Source organism: Solanum dulcamara, chromosome 10 (genome assembly GCF_947179165.1).
Source record: "Solanum dulcamara chromosome 10, daSolDulc1.2, whole genome shotgun sequence".
In the NCBI taxonomy this organism is placed as follows: domain Eukaryota; kingdom Viridiplantae; phylum Streptophyta; class Magnoliopsida; order Solanales; family Solanaceae; genus Solanum; species Solanum dulcamara.
In genome coordinates, this window is record NC_077246.1 from 73503095 (window position 1) to 73525938 (window position 22844).

Below are 22844 nucleotides of genomic sequence, written 5' to 3' on the forward strand. Positions count from 1 at the left end.
ACGATTTACTATACATCTATTGACATTTTTAAAAATTCTTGATAAATAGAATAATCTGATGTAGAAAATACTCCATTATATTCAAATTTTGAATAGGCTTCTATACTATAGGAATTTTAATTAGTTAGTTGAATAAGTGAATTTTTAGTGATAAAAAAAAAACTATACATTATCATGAGTTACTTGAATAAAAAAAGACTAAATCTGGATTCAGGTAAAAAGAACACTTCTCTATGCACAATCTTAGCCTCTTTGGGATTGGCAACCAATCTAATATTGGGACACACCGACACATACCATTAAAATAATTAAAATAGAATAAGAAAATAATTTTTGAAGGAGAGCCTTGGAGTAACTGGTAAAGTTGATGTCATGTGACCAGGAGGTCACGGGTTCAACCTTTGGAAACAACCTCTGACAGAAATGCAAGGTAAGGCTGCGTACAATAGACCTTTGTGGTTGAGCCCTTCTCCGGACCCTGCGCATAGCGGGAGCTTAAGTGCACCGGACTGCCCTTTTTAATAAAAAAACAATTCATGATTGGGGCAGGAGGTGTGAATGGGCGGTTTGAATTAAATTTAAATGAGTTAGTATTCATTTAAATTGGATTGGGTTAAAATGTGTGTGATTCGTTCAAACATTAATTGAAATAAGAGAAATTAATTTAAACGAGTTATTCATCTAAATTGGATTGAGTTATAATGTATGTGACTCGCTCAATAATATTAATTGAAATAAGAGGAATTAATTTAAGTGAGTTATTCATTTAAGTTGGATCGATAAGTGAGTTATTCATCTAAGTTGAATCAAGTTAAAATGTGTGTGACTCACCCAAACATTAATTGAAATAAGAGGATTTGAGTTAAGTGAGTTATTCATTTAAGTTAGATCAAGTTAAAATGTGTGTAACTTGCTCAAACATAATTGAAATAAGAGGAATTGATTTAATTAAGTGAATTATTCATCTAAGTTAGATCGAGTTAAAATGTGTGTGACTCGTCTAAAAATTAATTGAAATAAGAGAAATTGATTTAAGTTGGGCTAAATAAAAGAGTAATTTCAAACTTATACACGCTTAATAAGTTTTATCTTTTTTCTTCTTATAATTTTTAATAATTATTAAACAAAATTAATATTTTTTTATTATGATGATATATAATATATTAACCAATCTTTTCTAATAGAAAATTGAAAAAAAAAATCACATGTCAAATTCATGAATTCGAGTAACAAGTCATTTTCGATGGCCACATCAAATTCTCAATCAATTGGAGTCTTTAAATCAATTCAAGAAAATTTAACACTTTCTAATACATATCAAATTCAGATTTTTGTGATTTTGAAATGAAAAAATATATGACGTTAGTCATTGAGAACACGGTGAGTATTGATCACCAAGACATTTTTGATAGACACACTAAATTTTGAATCAATAATAATTTGTAATTAAATTCAGAAAAATTAACATGTACTAATACACGCTAAATAAGTTAAGTTCATGTATTCAGATGTTGTGACTATGAAATGTCAAAATAAAGAATATGGTGATTATTGATAACCAAGACGTTTTTGATGGGCACGCCAAATTTCAGACCAATCAACGTCTCTAAATAAATTCAAAAAAATTAGCATGTATTACTATAGACAAAAGAAAATCCAGTTCACGAATTCGAATTTCATGACTTTGAAATTCCAAGAAAAAATGATGTTGGTCATTGAGAACATGGTAAGTGTTGATCATCATACATTTTTTATGGGGAATCCGAATTTTAGGTTATTCATAGTATGTAATTAAATTTAGAAAAATCAACATGTATTAATATACACGAAAAAAAATCAAATTCATAAATTCGAATTTCACGACCTCGAAATATTATAATAAAAAAACATCAATCATGAAGAACATAGTGAAAAATGACAAAAATCATGAATTCAAATTTCACTAATCCGAAATGTCAAAATAAATAACATTAGTCATGATGAAATGATGAATATTGATCAACATGTCATTTTCAATGAATATACCAAAACATGTGAAAAACGACTAAAATCATAAATCTAGATTTCATGACCAGAACGCCAAAATAAATGATGTTCATTATGAATATGTTGAGTATTAGTCACCAAATCATTTTCGATAAACCCACCAAAATTTAGATTAACCAAATGGTATTAACTCTTTTTAAAATAATTTTCTGAAATGGGCTTTCCCTTATGACTGCCCATAGTTTTGGGTTGCCCAACTCCTTAGTTGGGCTAGTGGTCCATGTGTTAGCTCTCGACCATGGGCCTACTGTAAGGCCCATATTTCAGAAAAATATTCATAGCATTAAAGGCATTCCGGTGCACTAAAGCTTCCGCTATGCGCAGGGTCCGCCAGCCTTACTTTGCATTTTTGTCAGAGTCTGTTTCCAAGGCTTGAACCCGTGACCTCCTGGTCACATGGCAACAACTTAACCAGTTACTCAAAAACTCCCCTTCAAAAATATTCATAGCAATAACGGGTGAAAATCATTTATAGTTTAATTTTTTATTTTCATTAGTTATTTTTTCAAAAAAATATATTATATAATTATATTACTATTAGTTACTTACTATTTTTTGAAAGAAAAATCACTTCGGCAGTTGAATATATAAGCAACATTTTTCTTCTTCTTGATTCAATGATGAGAGTGTAGTAAAGTATGAGTTAGATGTATGTTTTGAGTTCATATTTTGTAATAAACAAACCTTTAATATATAAGTGAAAAATGGTACAAATAGTGTAGATAAAAAAAATATTGTTAAAATATAATATAGTATTTAAGTGGAGAAAAATAAAGAAATAAAAATTTATAATACGTGTTAGAATAATCATACGCGACACTATTATGTTCTATGACTCCATCAAAGAAACAAAACATTACCTTTTCATTGATCAACATATCCTCAAACTTTTATAATTTCGTGTGAGTAGTTCACTCTTCATCTTCAAATTTCTCATTCGACAATACTGGTGTCCTTGTTATTTTCATTTTATAGAATCACATCTTTATTTCATTAAAGAAGAATTGACTAGCTGACTAGCTAATTGTCTGACATATCTTTTATGTAACTCATTATTTATCGAGTTTTTAATCGTGTGCCACTAACTTATTCGAATTTCTAATAATTATCTTTTTTTTATTTTCTACTCAATTTCTTTTTTTTTTTCCAAAAAAAAATGAAAAAAAGCCAAATAAGGACACGTGTCTCAATTATTATAATCTAGTATACAACCCTAAATAATGTTTGTTATATGATAAGAAAAAAAAGTGACACTTGTAGTACTGTTTTGCTCATCTTCATCTTCAACAGAAATTTTCACTGATTGAGATCTTCATCCTTTGTGCTGTGAAGAAAAAATGGAAATCAAGCCAACAGAAATCAGCATTTCCAAGATGTTTGGAGGTTACAACAAGAGATACAAACACTATAGCCCAACTCTTGGATGTTCAATGAATTTTCATATCTTTTTTCCTCCTGCTTCTGCCCCTTCTCACAAATTCCCTGTAAGTTCCATCTTTTTCAAGAACCCATTTCAGGGTTTTCCTTAAATTACCCATAAATTAAATTATCCTATAGGTTTTATGGGTTTTGTTCATTTTTTTCAAGAACCCATTTCAGAATTGTCCTTAAACTACCCATTAATTAATTATCCTATAGGTTTTATGGGTTTTGTTCATATTTTCAAGAACCCATTTCATAATTGTTTTTATACAACCCATTGATGTTGTTTTCCTCTAGGATTTATGGGTTTCAAGTACCAAGTTTTTGTTTGTTTGTTTGAGTTTTGATTTCTTTGTTTGTTGTTACTGCTTATGTCTATATAAATGTTGTATTTTTGCTTCCTTGAGCAGATGGTCTACCGGAAACAGTAGGGGTAAGGTTTGCATACACTCTACCCTCCCCAAACCTCACTTGTGGGACTATACTACTATAGTGGGTATAATGTTGTTGTTGTTGTTGTTGTTAATTTGTTGCTTTAGTGAAATTCTTTGGATGATATCTTCTTGTTATATTATCAAGTCAATCTTTTTAAGTGTGTTCTTAAGCCCATTATTGGAGTGAAATTGATCCGAACAGGTGCAATTGATATAGAGGAAGTTGTTTAACTGATTCCCGTCAGCTTGGATTGAGGCGTAGTTAATTGATTGTTTTATGTGATCTTAAGCTATTCACTTGGATGAATTTGAATTTGAAATGTTTTTTAAGCAGAGGCTCTATTGTTCACAACCTCTCTATCTCTACGATGTAGGGGTAAGGTTTGCGCACACTGTACCCTCTCCGGATCCCACTTGTGGGATTACACTGGGTATTTTGTAGTTGTTGTTTTTGCATTTGTCAAGTGTAGTGGTGAATCCAGAATTTCGACTAAGGTGTGTCAAAATTTAAAGAAGTAGAATCGCGTAGAAGTCAAGAAGTGTCAATATGTAATATAAATACATAAAAAAATATTTTTACCTAGCTAAATAGTGTAATTTTTTGACGAAGGGGTGTCGGTTGACACCCCTCAAGTCTATGTGGCTCCGCCACTGGTCAAGTGGTGGGCGAGTATTTATGATTTTTTTTAATTGTAATGTTGGGTAAATTTTGATGGACCTGTCTTGTAGTGGTACGTGAGTAATGATATTGGTTAGCACTTAGCTATGTGAATTACTAATGCTGCCATGGCTGCACCAATTTTTAGGTGCTTTACTGGCTCTCCGGCTTAACATGCACGGACGAGAACTTTATAGCTAAATCTGGTGCTCAACGTGCTGCTTCGAGTGAGGGTGTGGCACTGATTGTCCCAGATACATCTCCAAGTAAGTACCTTTTTGTTTTATGTTTTCTGTAAATGCTGTGTGGCTGTATTTTGGAATGTCATTCATTAGATATGGTCGGGACCAAGGGGGTGGTATTATTGAGTATACACCATGTAATCATATGTGCTGGACTTTTACTGCCGGGACCAGCAGACTATGTAATGCAATCGCATTAATCTTATTAGTTGACCAGGAAAATCTTGATTCTGTTAGTTTTTTTTTTGTTAACATGGCTATGAATCTAACTGAGTATTGCCTGTCTTATTACAGGAGGCCTAAATGTGGAAGGAGAATCAGACAGCTGGGATTTCGGAGTAGGTACGTCAAATACTGTATGCCTCTTCGAACTATGTAATGTTGAACTTGATGATTGATCAGGGAAGTATCAAGTATGTACTTATGCAGAGTTTGACTTGTGAACGACCACATGGATCATGTGGAGTTTAAGGGCTTCCCTTTATGTTTCTGCATGTCTGCTCTGTACGTTTTCCCTTGATGAATCAGTGCTAGAGATGGTTATTTGTCGCTGCTATCTATGAGAGCTCCGCTGAAATGATGTATATGCTCCCAAATGCTGTTTCTTCCCCTCCTTATGCGAAGTTCAAGACAAAAGAAAGAAAAGAAATACTACTAGAAACTAACAATAAAGGCTCGTCTCAGCAGGGCCAGTTTTTGGCCCGCGTTTCCTAGGTATTGATGCCCAACGTCTCTCTTTCTGCCATTTTTCTAAAGTTTGAGTGCATGAACTGATTTCTTTATTGGATTAAGTTATTAAACTATCATCAGTATCAATGACAACAACTACATACCCAGTGTAGTCTCATAGGTGAGGTCTGAGAAGGATAGATTATTTGTAGACCGTGCCCTTAACTCGTAGAGATAGAGAGGAAACTATCATCATTATAAGGAAATAAATTATAGGTCACCAGGCTGTTTCCAATGGACTCATCAAATTTCAGGCATAACGGAGTACGTCATGTTGTCATCTATATTCAGAAAAATCAATATGTACTTATACACACGAATAGTAATCAAATTCATGAATTCGGGTTTCATGACTCGAAAACGTCTAAATGAACAACGTTAGTCATGGAGAACATGGTGAGTATTGATCACCAGGACATTTCCGATGGACACACCAAATTTCAGGCCAAAACGGAGTCTGTCAAGTGTCAACAAAATCCAGGAAAATCAACATGTACTAATACACACAAAAAGTAATCAAATTAATGAATCTAGGGTTTTCCTTTTTGAGAAGGCAACATTATGTATTAAACACAAACCAGTACATGAGTTGTACTGAGTCCTCATATACAAGTGAGCAAAAGTAAGCAAACCAATGTACCTTCCTAACAAGAACCTAATGTGTCTAGGATCAATATTGTATCTGCAGGGTAGATTTGGTTGCACCAAAAACAGAAAAGAATAATACAGTTGAGTTCGATCTTCTGTACTGTATTGCTACTGTTCTCAAAACACCTAGAATTGCTTTCTCGCCAATTGTCCCCAAATGCATCCAGGGACCATGCTCCCTCTGCCTCTATCCTCTACTCTAGCTTCAGCTACTTCCCAACTAAAGAGAACTTTAGTAATCTTTCTAGGCATTGTCTATGCTATGCCTTTGAGATTAATGAAGATCTTCCATAACTGATCAGTTATATTGTAGTTCAAAATTAGATGTCCCTCTAACCCCAACTCTTCTTCACATAAAAACATCTTGAGCATAGAATCCACTTCCTCTTGATTAAATTTTCCTGTCTGAGCACAACTTCTTTTGCCAGTAGCCATGTGAAACATGCAACCTTATATGGTATTTTGGTTTTCCAGATATGTTTTCAGGGCCAATTACTGACTTGAGGCCAAGGTTGATTCATTTTGTAAGCTGCACTAACACTGAAGTTTCCACTGCTATGTCCCTAACATTTTTGTGTGTCATCTCCATCCTGGTTTCGTGTGAAGTTTTCCAGCTGTTGGAAGAACTCAATCATTCTATTCATCTCCCAATCATTCGGGTCTCTTCTCAGTATCAATTCCCAACCTTCAGGAGACCACATTTCAGCTATAGATCTCTGTTGATGTTGAGCTAGAGTAAATATATCAGAAACTCAATCCTTCAAAACTCCACCCCTAGCCAATTATCACTCCAGAATGATGTCCTGCTACCATTTTGTACTTGTTAGAATAGGAATAGGTATATACGATCCTATTTAGAGTAGGAATAAAAATAGGAATAGGAATATTAATAAGAATAGAAATAGTAAATAGTATCCTACTTGGTAAATGATTGTATTGTAGTGTCTATAAATAGGGTCTCTGTGTAATAATGTAGATACACAATTCAATAATAATATTCTCCTATATTTCTCACATGGTATCAGAGCCTCTATGATCTTGGTAGAGAATTAAAGAGTTTCCGCTGTCCGCGGGCAGCTATTACACATATATGCCACTCGTCTGGCCAATGATTATATTAGCAAAAGTTGGGTCACCGTGCTTCTTTACGGTGACTATTTTCTCATAATTGATTCGTGTAGTACCGTGCCATCTTTCTGGTGACTACTTTCTCATATTCAATTTGCGTAGCACCGTGCATCTTTCAGGTGACTACTTTCTCATATTTAATTTGCATAGCACCATGCCATTTTTTCGGTGACTATTTTCTCATATCCGATTTGCGTAGCACCGTGCGTCTTTCCGAACTACTTCTCATATTTAATTTGCGTAGTACCGTGGATTTTTCCAAACTAATTTCTCATATTTGAGTTGCATAGCACTGTGTCTTTTCGATGACTCCTTAGATTTGATTTTCGTAGTTTCATGCGTCTTTCCGGTGACTCCTCAAATCTGATTTGCGTAGGGTTGTGTCATCATTCGGACCCTACCCATATTATTTTCTTTTTCAAAAGGGTTGTGCCGTCTATCCGACCCTATCCATATAATTTTCTTTTTCAGTATGGTCGTGCCATCATTTCGATCCTACCCATGTAATTTTATTTCTCAGATTGTGACCACTTTCATCCATCAAATCTAATAATCCGGCGCATGAGCATGTTCCGACCATTTTTACGGTGATTTTCTTGTTTAAGATTTACTCATCTCTTAATTTCGAGATGATCTATATATTTTATACCAAATATCGAGCATTTTCCAGCGACTATTGAATTGTTTCCAGCAGATTTGAGTTTTTCTACACCTGTTTTCTTTGATTCAGGTTACTTTTGCCAAAAAAAAAGAATATACTCAGATATTTGGGTTGGATTAAAGTGATTTTTTTCTCTCGTGGCTAAAATAACATATGTTCCTTTTTCTATCTATGGTTGTCGTGATTGACCTTTTAATTAGTTGGACATTAAGAATGTTTCTCTCTATGATCTCGAGAAAGAAGTCTATGTGGAGCAACCATCTGATTTTGTTGCTCAGGGGAAGTCTGGTAGTCTTGTATGTCGATTGTGTAAGTCACTCTATGGTCTGAAACAGTCTTCTCAAGTTTGGTTTGGAAAGTTCAACACTGCAATTCAGGAATTTATCACTCTGTGTTTTATCGACATTATGCATCAATCCAGTATTTCATGAGAAGATCAAGCACATTGAGATTGACTGGCATTATGCATCAAATTCAGTATTTCATGAGAAGACTAAGCACATTGAGATTGACTATCAATTTTGTGAAGTCAAGTGATCAACTTGCAGATATCTCATCAAGCCCCTCATCGATCCTCGTATTAATTACATTTGTAGCAAGCTAGGTACATATGACTTGTATGCTCTAGCTTGAGGGGGAGTGTTAGAATAAGAATAGGTATAGACGATCCTACTTAGAATAGGAATAAGAATAGTAATAAGAATAGAAATAGTAAATAGTATCCTACTTGGTAAATGATTATATTGTAGTGTCTATAAATAGGGCCTCTGTGTAATAATGTAGATACACAATTCAATAATAATATTCTCCTATATTTCTCACAGTACTCTTATGGAGATTTGATTCATCAGAGCAGGCTATAATACCCTGGTAGATCTCCAAAGACTAACAGCATAAGCTGAATTAATTGGTTTAGTCATCCAGTCTTCTGCGTCATGTTTAGCTTCAATCATCTTGCTCCATAAGCTCTGATGGTCTTGAGAGTACCTCCGTAACCACTTCAGTTTGAGTGCTTTACTGTGATTCTTTTAAGTTTTTAATTCCCAATCCACCTTGAGCTCGGTTGAGAATTACCTCCTTCCACTTGACTAGATGGTCTTGCCACAAAAACTTCCTTTTTATGCCGTCCAACCTTTGAATAAGAGCCTGTTTGGATTGACTTATTTTAAGTGCTTTTAAGCCAAAATAGCTTTTAAGTACTTTTTAAGTGTTTGTGTGAATTAAAGAAGTGCTTATAAGCTTTGTTGCTCGGACTCTCCAAAAATATTGCCGCACCTGTGTCGGATCCTCCAAAAATACACTACTTTGGAGTTTGAAAGGATCCAATGCACCCATCGGCATTTATGAAGAGTCCGAGCAACATAGTTTATAAGCACTTGGTTTTTAAGCTAAAATGATAAAATTAAGCCAAAAGCCAATCCAAACAGGCTCTAACTCCCATAGGAAGGGGAGAATGGACATCATATAGGTTGACAAAGAATCTAGTACTGAATATATCAGAGTGAGCCTTTCTCCCATTGACAACTATTGAAACTTCCATTTTGAGCATTTTTTTCTCACATTTCTCTGGTACATCGTTTCAGATTCCTAGATATTATGATTTGGCCCCCAATGACATGCCAAGATATGAAGTAGGCAGAGCCCCCACTTCTCCCCCAAAATCATTGTTAAGGCCTCCATATTTGTAACTTCATTAATTGGGAAAATTTGACTCTTTTGCCAATTTATATGCAGCCCAATAACATCTTCAAAGAGCACTAAAATAATTCTCAATAGTCTCAGTTGCTCCACCTCTGCATCACAAAAAAGATCAATGTGTCATCAACATATTGCGACCTCAAAGCTATTAATCCACCCATTGTGTTTAGCAGTTTTAACTGTGTTGTTAAAACCTTCCATGGCAATTATGAAAAGAAAAGGAGACAAAGGGTCACCCTGCCTGAAACCTCTTTGAGCAGGAAAGAAACCTCCATAGGAACCATTAATTATTACTGAGAATCTGGCAGTAGATATACAAAATTTCATCTACTTGAGCTATTTCACTCCAAATCCCACTTGTTGTAACATGCTTAATACGAAGTTCCAATTCACATGAGCATATGCTTTTTCAATATCTAACTTGCAAAGAATACCAGGTTTCTTCTGGTCTTGAGTCCACTGCTTCATTGGCTATCAGAACGACATCCATTATTTGCCTCCCTTTTATGAAGGCCATATGTTGGGAATCGACCTACTTTCCATTACCCTTTTCAACCTCTCGGCCAGAACCTTTGCAATGATCTTGTAAATACTGCCTATAAAACTTATAGGTTTGAAATCCTTAAATTATTTTGCACCATTCTTCTAGGGATCAAATCAATGTAAGTTGCATTGAGACTCCTTTCAAAGAAATCATGAGAGTGGAAGTTATAGAACACCTCCATGATGTCCTGCCTGAGCACCTCCCGACATTTGATAAAGAATCCCATTGTAAAGCCATCAGGACCTGGAGCCTTATCTATAGCGCACATTTTTAGACACCCCAAAACTTCTTTTGTGGGAATAAGCAGTTCTATAGAAAAAGTTCGTATGTCTGGCTCCTTCCTTGAGCCAGATGGCCCAGGATCCCTGCTTCCAGGCCACTTTCTCATGTTTCAGAAGTTCTTCATACTTCATCAGTAAAGATGCCTTCTCCATCCTTTCCCTTCAGTTAAAATTCTGTCTGCCAGTATTGTCAAAGCTTTTGTTTTATAAGCTAAAATGTAATCAACTTTTCCTGAAAAATCAAATGATGTCCACCAACTATTAATCATGACCCTGAAATGCCTAAATGTACGGCGTTAGTCATGGCAAACATGGTGAGTATTGATCATCAGGCAATTTTCGATGGACACCAAATTTCAGGCCAAACGGAGTCTGTCAACAAAATTCATGAAATCAGCATGTACTAATACATACGAAAAATAATCAAATTTATGAATTCGCATTTCATGACCCTGATAAGACTAAATAAATGACGTTAGTAATGGTGAACATGGTGAGTATTGATCAGCAAGATATTTTTGATGGACACACCAAGTTTAAAGCCAAAAGGCGTTCGTCAACAACATTAAGGAAAATCAACATGTACTAATGCATATAAAATACTCAAATTCATGATTTCGTGTTTCATGACCCTGAAACGCCTAAATGAACGACGTTAGTCATGGCGAACATGATGAATATTGATCACCTGGCCATTTACGGTGGACACGCCAAACAGATTCATCAACAATATTCTTGAAAATCAGCATGTATACATATGAGAAGTTATCAAATTAATGATTTCGGGTTTCATGACCTTGAATCGCCTAATGAACGACATTTATCATGGCAAACATGGTGAGTATTGTTCACCAGGTCTTTTTGTAGGACACACCAAATTTCAGTCCAAACTGAGTTCGTCGACGAATTTCAAGAAAATTAGCATGTAATAACACACAATTAATATTCAGATTCACAAATTCGGATTTCATGACCCTGAAACGCCTAAAATTAACGACGTTAATCATGGCAAACATGATGGGTATTGATCACAACACCAAATTTCAGGCCAATCAGCATGTACTCATAGACATGAAAAGTAATCAGATTCATGAACTCGGGTTACATGACCCTGAAATGCCTAAATGAACGACGCTAGTCATGGAGAACATGATGAGTATTCATCATCAGGCCATTTTCGGTGGACACACCAAATTTCAGGCCAAACAGAGTCTGTCAACAAAATTCAGGAAATCACTTTGTGCGAATACACACGAAAGAATGGTTGATGTAGATAAGAATTCTTTTTGATACTTACCTTTTCCTTCTTACAAAACTTGGGCCATATAATACTGAGAATTAAGGATTCTAATTTCATATAACTCAGAGAAAATTGCATCGTATTACTTTTAAAATACTGTTATGCAGTGCTCCAATAAGGAAAAACAATGGTAAACCGTAGTACTCTTTAATTTCTCATACACTTATCTTTTTCAGAAGGTATGGGTTATTCACAGTGCCATCTACGTTCATGATAACTCTTAGCTGAGATGCTTGTCTAAGTTCCCATAAGCTGAATTCGACCACATATGACACCTTTTAAAATTTTCTTTTGGTAGGTGCTGGTTTCTATCTGAATGCAACACAAGAGAAATGGAAGAACTGGAAGATGTATGACTATGTTGTCAAAGAACTGCCGACACTTCTTCATGAAAACTTTCCAGAACTTGATACATCACGGGCATCTATCTTTGGTCACTCTATGGGTGGGCATGGAGCACTGACAATCTACCTGAAAAACCTGGATAAGTATAAGGTATTTCTCTATGAAACTTATGTCTCATTGTCTCTTCACATTGACTAAAACTTAGCCTGCTCCGAGTCCGAAGCTTTGGAATGTTGAACATTGATGCATTACATCTCTTTTAAAGCTTCTTAAGAGCTTTATTTTCCATTTGAATTCATGTGAATATTCACAAGCATATTTTTGCATATTCTTGACAGTCAGTATCAGCCTTTGCTCCTATTGCAAATCCCGTTAACTGTCCCTGGGGCCTGAAGGCTTTTACAAACTACTTGGGTGAAAATAAAGCTGATTGGGAGGTATGGTCTTAAAGTGATTGTGTTGCATAGACCTAGAAATTCTTGAGGTTTCTTCATCGTATTGATATTTTTGGTTCTGTTTATGCAGGAATATGATGCTACTTGCCTTGTATCAAAATCTAACAATGTCTCTGCTACCATTCTTATTGATCAGGTACAGATCAATCTCTTGTTTAGCAAAGGAATTTTCTTGAATTTTCCCTTTTGGTTATATGTTGTTAAATCGTCTCTCTTCTACATATGAAGTTATCAAGAGATATACAAGGGCAGATCTAAAGTTCTAGTTACTGGTTTGGCAGAACTCAGTAGCTTTTGACAATCCTGTGTTTGTGATAAGAAATCCACTTAATATGTATAAATAGTTTATCTAGAACAATAAGGTTCCTTTTCTAGAATCCAAGACGCATAAACTCAAAATTTTGGATCCACATCATGAGCTTTTTGCAGTTGGTCGTAGGCTTTAATGAGTACAACTTTGCCCGAGAATAGCATCCTGCAGTTCTTTTTTTATAAGTCACATTTATATCTATTAAGAAAAAAATAATTCTTCCATGTTTGTGTAGCTTCTGTCTTTAATCTGATCTTCACTATCAACTGGAAGAAGATAGCCGGCTGTTTCTGTTTTCCTTTGTAGCTCATCATAGTTATTACAGAAACAGCTATGGCCGTCACAGTTGACAATTTGAGACCTTAGACTTTTTCCTATATGAAGCTTCATAGTCTTGGATTAACAGTAGATGCTCATTTAAATAGTTATAGAGGACGATTCTTCCGTTATGCCATAGCCCATAGCTGAGAGGTGCTTTGAGGCTTCTAAAGTGTCCTCTGATTGAGGCCGCTTAGGATTTATTTTTGTTAAGGCTAGGTATGTCTTGACACCTATAACACAGAAATGACGGCCTTATGTTAGGAGAGATGAGTACTTCTTTTCCTCTCATTGGTATGTGGAGTGTCAGTTTTTTATTCAGATTGCTTTACTTGCAACTGAAAAGAATCCAATTATGCGTGTTATAATTGTATTCTTTTTGAAATATGACCTCTAAATTCCCATGAACATACAAGATGGAACTACAAAGAATGGAGGTGATAAAATTATCCATTGTGCAACACTAGCTACTTGTGGGATCACACTGGATATGTTGTTGTCGGAAACTTGTCATGAGGAAGTGTATCTATTCTCAAACTTGAAACTTTAGCTGCTTGCACCAAGAAAAAAAGCAGTGTACGTTGAATCACTGAAGGAGAAATAAAAGGACAACATTGTTCAATATATAGTTTAATTTCTGCTTGCAGATATAGAACGGACCAGCTCGTTATGTCATGTGTCCTTATATTACCTATGAAGATATGACCAAATATATATTTGAGACTTTGATTGTATTATCGTGTAGGGGGAGGACGACAAGTTCTATAAAGATCATCAACTGCTCCCACAGAAGTTTGAAGAGGCATGTAGAAAGGTTAATGCTCCTATTCTGCTGCGGCTGCAACCGGGTTATGACCACTCTTACTTTTTCATTGCCACCTTCATTGATGATCACGTTCGTCATCATGCCCAAGCCCTTAACCTTTGATTAGATTAAGCTTCCATTTCTGTTGAATCTTTTCTGGAAACGTTACGAGGAACCACTTAAGCAAGTTAGTGGTGCTCTTTTGGTTTGGCAGAAAGTATGTTGAGGTACCTAATGAGACATGTAATATCAAATAAAAGTGTGTTTCCTATTTCATTAAATATGCCTTTCTTGTTACTCTTGTTATAATATTTGGGGCTTCTTGCTATGCTACTTATGTAAATCCATTTTGATCAGTACTAGTATTTATATGAACGGAAAGATATTTATATGTCGTAGTTTTCATCAAAAATATCCATGAGCTAACACACATGAAGAAATAGCAAAATCGCCTAATTCTGTTTGTGCAGCCGCTAAATGTTATGAACTCGTGGTGGATCGTGTCGAGGCCGCACGTATTGATCCTCTGGCCCCTACGGAGGATCTCATAACGGTTTTCGAGAAAAATGCACAAAAGCCAGTTCACCAGAAATATTCATGGGCTAGCACACGAAAAAAATGACAAAATCGCCTAATTTTGTTTGTGCGGTCGCTAAATGCTATGAACACGCCATGGATTGTGCTGAGGCTGCACATACTGATCCTCCGGGTATCTACGGAGTGTCCCATAATGGTTTTCGAGTAAAATCCATCGTAAGCCAATTCACCAAAAATATTCATGAGCCAACACAAATAAAAAATGATAAAATTGCCTAATTTCGCTGGTGCGACCCATAAATGTTGTGAACACGTCGTGGAACATGCCTAGACCGCACGTACTAATCCTCCAGGTACCTATAGAGGGTCTCATAACGGTTTTCAAGAAAAATCCATTAGAAATCAATTTACCAAAAATATTCATGGGCTAAAACACACGAAAAAGGTAAAATAATCTAATTTCGCTTGTGCAACCCTTAAATGCTATGAGCGCACCATGGATCGTGCCGATCCTACACATACTGATGTTTTGGGTACATACGGAGGGTCCCATAACGGTTTTCGAGAAAAAATCACTGAAAACTAGTTTACCAAAATAATCAATGGGCTAACACACATGAAAATTCTACTTATACGACCCCTAAATACTATGAACGCATCGTGGATTATGCCGAGTCCACACGGACTGACCCTTGGGGTATCTAGTAGGGTGCCATAACAATTTCGAATAAAAATCCATTGAAAGTCAGTTGACCAAAAATATTCATGGGCTCACACACAATAAAAAATGGCAAAATAATCTAATTTCGCTTATGCGACCCCTAAATGCTATGAACGCGATGTGGATCATGCCGAGGCCGCACATACATATCCCCATGTACTTATAGATGGTCCCATATTGGTTTCCGAGAAAAATCCATAGGAAGCGAGTTCACCAAAAATATCCATAGGCTAACACATGAAAAAAATGACAAAATCGCCTAATGCCACTTCTGTGATCCCTTAATGCTATGAAAGTGCCGTGAATCGTGCCGAGGCCGTACTTGGGTACCTAAGAAGGCTCCCATAATCATTTACGATCAAAATGCATCAAAAGCCAGTTAACCAAAAATATCCATGGGCTAAAACACATGAAAAAATGGCAAAATCATCTATTCTACTTGTGTTGCCCCTAAATGCTATGAACACGCTGTGGATAGTGCGGAGGCTGCACGTTCTAATACCCGAGCTACCTACAGAGGGTCACATAATGATTTTCGAGAAAAATCAATCGAAAGTAAGTTCACCAAAAATATCTATGAGCTAACACATATGAAAAAATAGAAATATCGCCTAACTCCGTTTGTACGACCCCTAAATACTATGAACACGTCGTGGATCATACCATGACCGCATATACTGATTCCTCGGGTACCTACGGAGGGTTTCATAATAGTTTTCGAGAAAAATCCACCGGAAGCCAGTTGACCAAAAATATTCATGGGCTAACACACAAAATAAATGGCAAAATCGCTTAATTCCGTATGTGCGACCCCTAAATACTATGAATGCGTCGTGGATCATGCCAATTTGCACATACTAATCCCCCGGGAACCTACAGAGGGTTCCATAACAGTTCTGATGAAAACTCCACTGAAGGCCGGTTCACCAAATATATCTACGGGCTAATACATACGAAAAGATAGCAAAATCTCCTAATTTCACTAGTGCGGCTCCTAAATGCTATGAACGCGCTGTGGATCATGTCGATGCCGCACGTATTGATCCCCTGAGTACCTACAGAGGTCCATAACTCTTTTCGATAGAATCTACCGTAAGCCACTTAACCAAAAATATCTATGGGCTAACACACGAAAAATTGGCAAAATCACATAATTTCGCTTGTGCTGTCCCTAAATGCTATGAACGCACCATGGATCATGCGGAGGCTGCACGTACTGATCCCCCAGCTACCTATAGAGGGTCACATAATGGTTTTCGAGAAAAATATATCGGAAGCCAGTTCACCAAAAAATATCCATGGGTAAACACACACGAAAAATGAAAAAATTGCCTAATTCAGTGTGTGTGGCCCCTAAATGCTATAAATGCATCGTGGATCATGCCAAATCCGCACATACTGATCTCCCGGATACCTAAGGAGGGTCCTATAAAAATTTCTGAGAAATATCCATCGAAAGTTGGTTCATCAAAAATATTCACGGGCTAACACATACGAAAAATAACAAAATCACCTAATTTGACTTGTGCAGCCCCTGAAATGATATGAACGCACCGTGGATCGTATCGAGGCCGTACATATTGATACCCTGGGTACCTAGGGAGGGTCCTATAATGATTTCCATGAAAAATCCATCGGAAGCCAGTTCATCAAAAATATTCATGGGCCAATACAAATGAAAAAATAACAAAAACGCTTAATTCCGCTTGTGTGGCTCTTAAATGCTATAAATGCATTGTGTATAATATCGAGACCACAAGTACTGATCCCCTGGACACCTAGGAGGGTCCCATAATGGTTTCCAAGAATAATCCACAGAAAGTCAGTTCAACAAAAATATGCATGTGATAACGTACACGAAAAAATTACTAAAACTCCTAATTCCGCTTGTGCAGCCCCTAAATGATATAAATGCATCATGGATCAATACGAGGATGCACGTGCTGATCCCTCGATACCTATGGCGGGTCCTATAATGGTTTGCGAGAAAAATCTAACGAAAGCGAGTTCACCACAAACATCAATGAGCTAACACATACGAAAAAAGGGCAAAATTGCCTAACACAGCTTGTGTGCGGCCCTTAAATTCTATTAATGCGCCATGGATAATACCGAGGATGCACGTACTGATCCCCTTGTTGCCTATGGAGGGTCCCATAATTGTTTTCAAGACAAATCCATCGAAATCTAGTTCACCAAAAATATCCTTGAGCTAACACAAATGAAAAAATGGCAAAATTTCGCTTGTGCGACCCTAAATGCTATGAACACACTATGGATCATGCCGAAGCCACACATACATATCGCCTGGGTACATAGAGAGGGTCCCGTAATGATTTTCGATTATAATCCACCGGAAGCAAGTTCACCAAAAATATCCATGGGCTAACACACATGAAAAAATCACCTAATTCCGCTTGTGCTGCCTCTAAATATTATGAAAATGTCTTGGATCATGTCGAGGTCGCACATATCGATCCCCTAGGTACCTATGGAGGCTCCCATAATTATTTCAGAGAAAAATCCATCGGAAGCCAGTTCACAAAAAATATCAATGGGCTAACACACGAAAAAATGGTAAATCTCCTAATTCCGCTTGTGCGACCTAAATGATATAAACACATCGTGGATCATGCCTAGGCCGCACATACTGATCCGCTAGATACCTACGGAGGGTTCCATAACGGTTGTCAAGAAAAATCCACCGAAAGCGAGTTCACCACAAATATCCATTAGCTAACACACACAAAAAAATAGCAAAATCGCCCAACTCTTCTTGTGCGCCCCCTAAATTCTATTAACTCGCCGTGGATAATGTTGGCTGCACGTAGTAATCCCTTGGTTGTCTACGGAGGGTCCCATAATTATTTTCGAGATAAATCCACCGAAAGCCAGTTCACAAAAAATATCCTTGAGCTAACACAAACGAAAAAATAGAAATATCGCCTAATTCTGCTTGTCCAAGAAAAATCCACCTAAATTCAGTTCACTAAAAATATCTATCGGTTAACACATAACAAAAAATGGCAAAATTTCGTAATTCCGCTTGTGCGACCTCTAAATGATTTGAACGCACCATGGATCATGTCGTGGTCGTATATACCGATCCACTAGTTACTTACAAAGGGTCCCATAATAGTTTTCGAGTAAAATTCACTCGAATTCAGTTCACCAAAATTATGCATGAGCTAACTCACACAAAAAATGGCAAAATCACCTAATTTCGCTTGTACGGTCCATAAATACTATAAACGCATTGTGGAACCTGTCAAGGCCAGACGTACTGATCTCTCGAGTATCTATGGAGGGTTCCATAGTGGTTTTCGATAAAAATCCTCCGAAAGCTAGTTGACTAAAAATATCCATGGACTAACACACGAAAAAATGACAAAAACGCATAATTTCACTTGTGCGGCCCTTAAATGCTATGAACGCGCCACTTATCGTGCCAAGGCCGCCCGTACTGATCCCACAAATACCTACAAGGTGTCCTACTATGGTTTCCATGAAAAATTCACCAAAAGCTAGTTCACCAAAAATATTAATGGGCTAACACATTCGACAAAATGGCATGCCGTAGATCATGTTGAGTCTTCACGTAATGATCCATGGGGTACCTACGGGGGGTACCATAACACTTTCCAAGAAAAATACACTGAATGTCGGTTGACCCAAATTATCAATAAGCGAACACACACGAAAAAATGGTAAAATTGCCAAATTCCTCTTGTGCCGCCCCTAATTGCTATAAATTCACCTGCATCATGCCGAGCAAACACGTAATGATCCCTCAGGTATCTAAGGAGGGTCCTATAATGGTTTCAAAAAAAATCCACAGGAAGCCAGTTCACCAAAAATATCCATTGCTCACACAAGAAAAAATGGCAAAATCCCTCATTTCAATTGAGCGCCTCCTAAACACTATGAACGTGTTGTGGATCATGTGGAGGTCGCACATACTAATCCCCTGGGTACATACAGAGGTCCAACAATGGTTTTAAAAAAAATCCATCGGAATCCAGTTTTAAAAAAATATCTATAGGCTAACACATATGAAAAAAAATGGTAAAATCGTCTAATTCCGCTTGCGCGGCCTCTAAATGATATGAACGCACCATGAATCATACTGAGGCCGCACATACAGATCACCTAGGTACCTACATAGGGTCCCATAATATTTGTTTAGAAAAATCCACTAACCAGTACTCTAAAATTATCCATGGGCTAACACACACAAAAAATGACAAAATCGCCTTATTCTACTTGTGCGACACCTACATGCTATGAATGTGATGTGGATCATGCCGATGCCACATGTACTGACCCCCTGGGTACCTAAGGAGGGTCCTACAATGATTTTTGAGAAAAATTCACAAGAATTCAGTTCACCAAAAATATCAATGAGCCAACACACATGAAAAAATGGCAAAATAATCTAATTCTGCTTGTGCGATTGCTAAATGCTATGAATACACCATGGATCGTATCGAGGCCGTAGATACTGATCTTTCAATTACCTACGAAGGGTGCCACAATGGTTTCCAACAAAAATCCACCGGAAGCTTGTTCACCAAAAATATATGCATTGGCTATTACATACAAAATGCTATGAACGAGCCGTGGATTAGAGCTTCGTCGGACTGGCTAGTTATTACAGGCGCTTCATCGAGGGTTTTGCCACCATTGTAGCTCCATTGATCTGTTTGACCCATTAGGATGTCCCCTTTGTATGTTCCAAGGAGTGTGAGTCGAGCTTACGGAGGCTCAAGAAGTTTCTTACCACCTCTCATGTTCTGACTCTTCCAGTTGAGGGCGAGAGCTTTTTAGTATATTGTGATACTTTTGGTGTAGGTCTTGGGTGTGTTCTGGTGTAGCGGGGACAAGTTATTTCTTATGCTTCCAGGCGGTTGAGAGTGAACGAGCGCAACTACCCTACTCATGATTTAGAGTTGACGACGGTAGTTTTTGTGATCAAGATGTGGAGGCACTACTTATACATTATCCATTGTGAGATATATACAGATCACTGCAGCCTATAGTACATTATGAGTCAGAGGGACCTTAATTCTAGATAGCAGCGCTGGATTAAGATTTTAGCATATTATGACATCTTTATCCTCTACCATCTGGGTAAGGCGAATGTAATAATAGACGCCTTGAGTCGAAAGGCGAGGAGTATGGGTATTTTAACTTACTTGCCTAATGCCGCTTATGCGGCCCCTGAATGCTATGAACGAGCCGTGGATCATGCGGAGACCACACTTAATGGTTCCCCAGGAACCTACAGAGGCTCCTATAACTATTTCCGAGAAACAATCAACGAAAGCTAGTTAACTAAAAATATCCATGGGTTAACACACACAGAAAAATGGTAAAATCACATAATTCCGCTTGTTCTGCCTCTTAATGCTATGAACGTGCCGTGTATCATATCGAGGCTGCACGTACTGATCCCCCACTACCTATAGAGGGTCACATAACGGTTTTTTTAGAAAAATCCATCGGAAGTAAGTTCAATAAAATATCCATTGCTAACAAACACGAAAAAATGGCAAAAATGTCTAAATTTCGCTTGCATGGCCCCTAAATGCTATTAACCTACCACGGATCATGCCGAGACCACTCATACTGATCCCATAGGTACCTACGAACGGTATCACAATGGTTTCCAAAAAAATTCACCGAAAGTTAGTTCACATAAAATATCCATGGACTAACACACAATAAAAAAATGGTAAAATACCCTGATCCGCTTGTGCGGCCTCCAAATGCTATGAACGTGTCATAGATTATGCCAAATCCACACGTACTGATCCCTCGGTTATCTACGGAGGGTTCAATAATAGTTTCCAATAAAAATCCACCGAAATCCAGCTTACCAAATGTATCAATAGGCTAACACACATGAAAAAATGGCAAAATCGTCTAAATCTACTTGTGAGGTCCGTAAATGCTATGAATGCATTGTGGATCATACTGAATCCGCATGTATTGATCCCCTAGTTACCTACGAAGAGTCCCATAATAGTTTTTGAGAAAAAACCACCGAAATTCAGTTCATCAAAAATATCTATTGGTTAACACACGAAAAAATAGCAAAATCGCCTAATTCTGCTTATGCGTCCTCTAAATGCAAGGAATGTGCCGTGGATAATGTCAAGGCCACACATATTGATCTCCTTGGTACCTACAGAGGAACCCACAATGATTTTCAAGAAAAATCCACCGGAAGCCAGTTCACCAAAATATCAATGCGCTAACATATAGAAACAATGGTAAAAAAACCCGATTCCGCTTATGCGGCCCTTTAATGCTTTGAACGCGCCATTGATCTTGAAGAGACCACACGTATTGATGTCCGAATACCTACGGAGGATCCTGTAATGGTTCTGAGAAAAATCCATCGTAACCCAACTCATCAAAAATATCAATAAGTTAACACCTGAAAAAATGGCAAAATCATCTAATTCTGCTTGTGCGGCCCCTAAATGCTATATACGCGCCGTTATTCATGCTGAGACAGCACGTATTGATCCCCAAATATATACAATAGGCCCCATAATTGTTTTTGAGAATAATCCACCAAAAGCCCATTTACCAAAAATATCCTTCGGCTAACACACACGACAAAATGGCAAAATTGTCTAATTTCTCTTGTGCGGCCCCTAAATACGATGAACGCATTGTGGATTATGTCGAGGTCGCACGTACTGCTACCCTTTGTACATACGGAGGATCCCACAATAGTTTTCAACAAAAATCCATCGGAATACACTTCAAAAAAAATCTATGGACGTTACATATGAAAAAAATAATAAAATCACCTAATTCCGCTTGTGAGGCCCCTAAATGATATGAACGCACCGTGGATCATATCGAGGCCACACATACCGATCTCTCGGGTACTTACAGAGGGTCCCACAGTAGTTTTCGAGAAAAATCTACCGGAAGCCAGTATATCAAACATATCCATTGGCTAACACACACGAAAAAATAGCAAAATTATCTAATTCTGCTTGTGCGACCCATAAACGCTATAAAAGCGTCGTGCATCATGCTGAGCCTATACGTACTGATTCCTCGGGTACCTAAAAAGGGTACAATAATGGTTTTCTAAAAGAATCCACGAGAAACCCATTCTCTATCAATAGGCTAACACACACGAAAAAAATGGCAAAATCGCCTAATTCCGCTTCTACGACCTCTAAATATTATGAACACACTATGGATCATGCCAAGGCCGCACAAACTATTCCGCTGGAGCTACTGGAGTCGTTCCCTAGGTCGTTACAGATGCTAATATGGAAGAATCCAATAAAATTGAACCCGAGCCCCCGGCATCCAAAAACTTTGTGGGCTAATATACACGAAAAATAGGCAAAATTGCCTAATTCCTATTGCGTCGCTGATAAAATGCTCCTAAACCCCTCTAAAGTTCCGTCGGGGCTACTGGAGTCGTTCTCTAGGTCGTTACGGACGTTACTATGGAAGAATCCAAGAAAATTCAACCCGGACCTCCGGAAAATAAAAATCTTTAGGCTAACATACACAAAAAATAGGCA

General features: G+C 37.3%; 1 protein-coding gene across 1 annotated transcript; it reads left to right on the forward strand.

The window, feature by feature from the left end:
- The first annotated feature begins 3277 nt into the window (after positions 1 to 3277).
- On the forward strand, positions 3278 to 14415 carry LOC129870117 (S-formylglutathione hydrolase). Its single transcript, XM_055944724.1, has 7 exons — positions 3278 to 3530; positions 4709 to 4826; positions 5097 to 5144; positions 12090 to 12286; positions 12475 to 12573; positions 12662 to 12727; positions 13965 to 14415. The coding sequence occupies exons 1-7, from the start codon at positions 3384 to 3386 to the stop codon at positions 14145 to 14147; spliced, it is 858 nt and encodes a 285-aa protein (XP_055800699.1). The 5' UTR covers positions 3278 to 3383; the 3' UTR covers positions 14148 to 14415.
- Positions 14416 to 22844: the final 8429 nt, after the last annotated feature.

What these genes read in the sequence shown, in the direction of transcription:
- LOC129870117 (XM_055944724.1), top strand. Translation starts at nt 3,384, where the DNA reads ATGGAAATCAAGCCAACAGAAATCAGCATTTCCAAGATGTTTGGAGGT. An exon ending in TGTCCCAGATACATCTCCAA is followed by an intron (nt 4,827 to 5,096) that starts GTAAGTACCTTT and finishes GTCTTATTACAG; the next exon opens with GAGGCCTAAATGTGGAAGGA. An exon ending in CTACCATTCTTATTGATCAG is followed by an intron (nt 12,728 to 13,964) that starts GTACAGATCAAT and finishes ATTATCGTGTAG; the next exon opens with GGGGAGGACGACAAGTTCTA.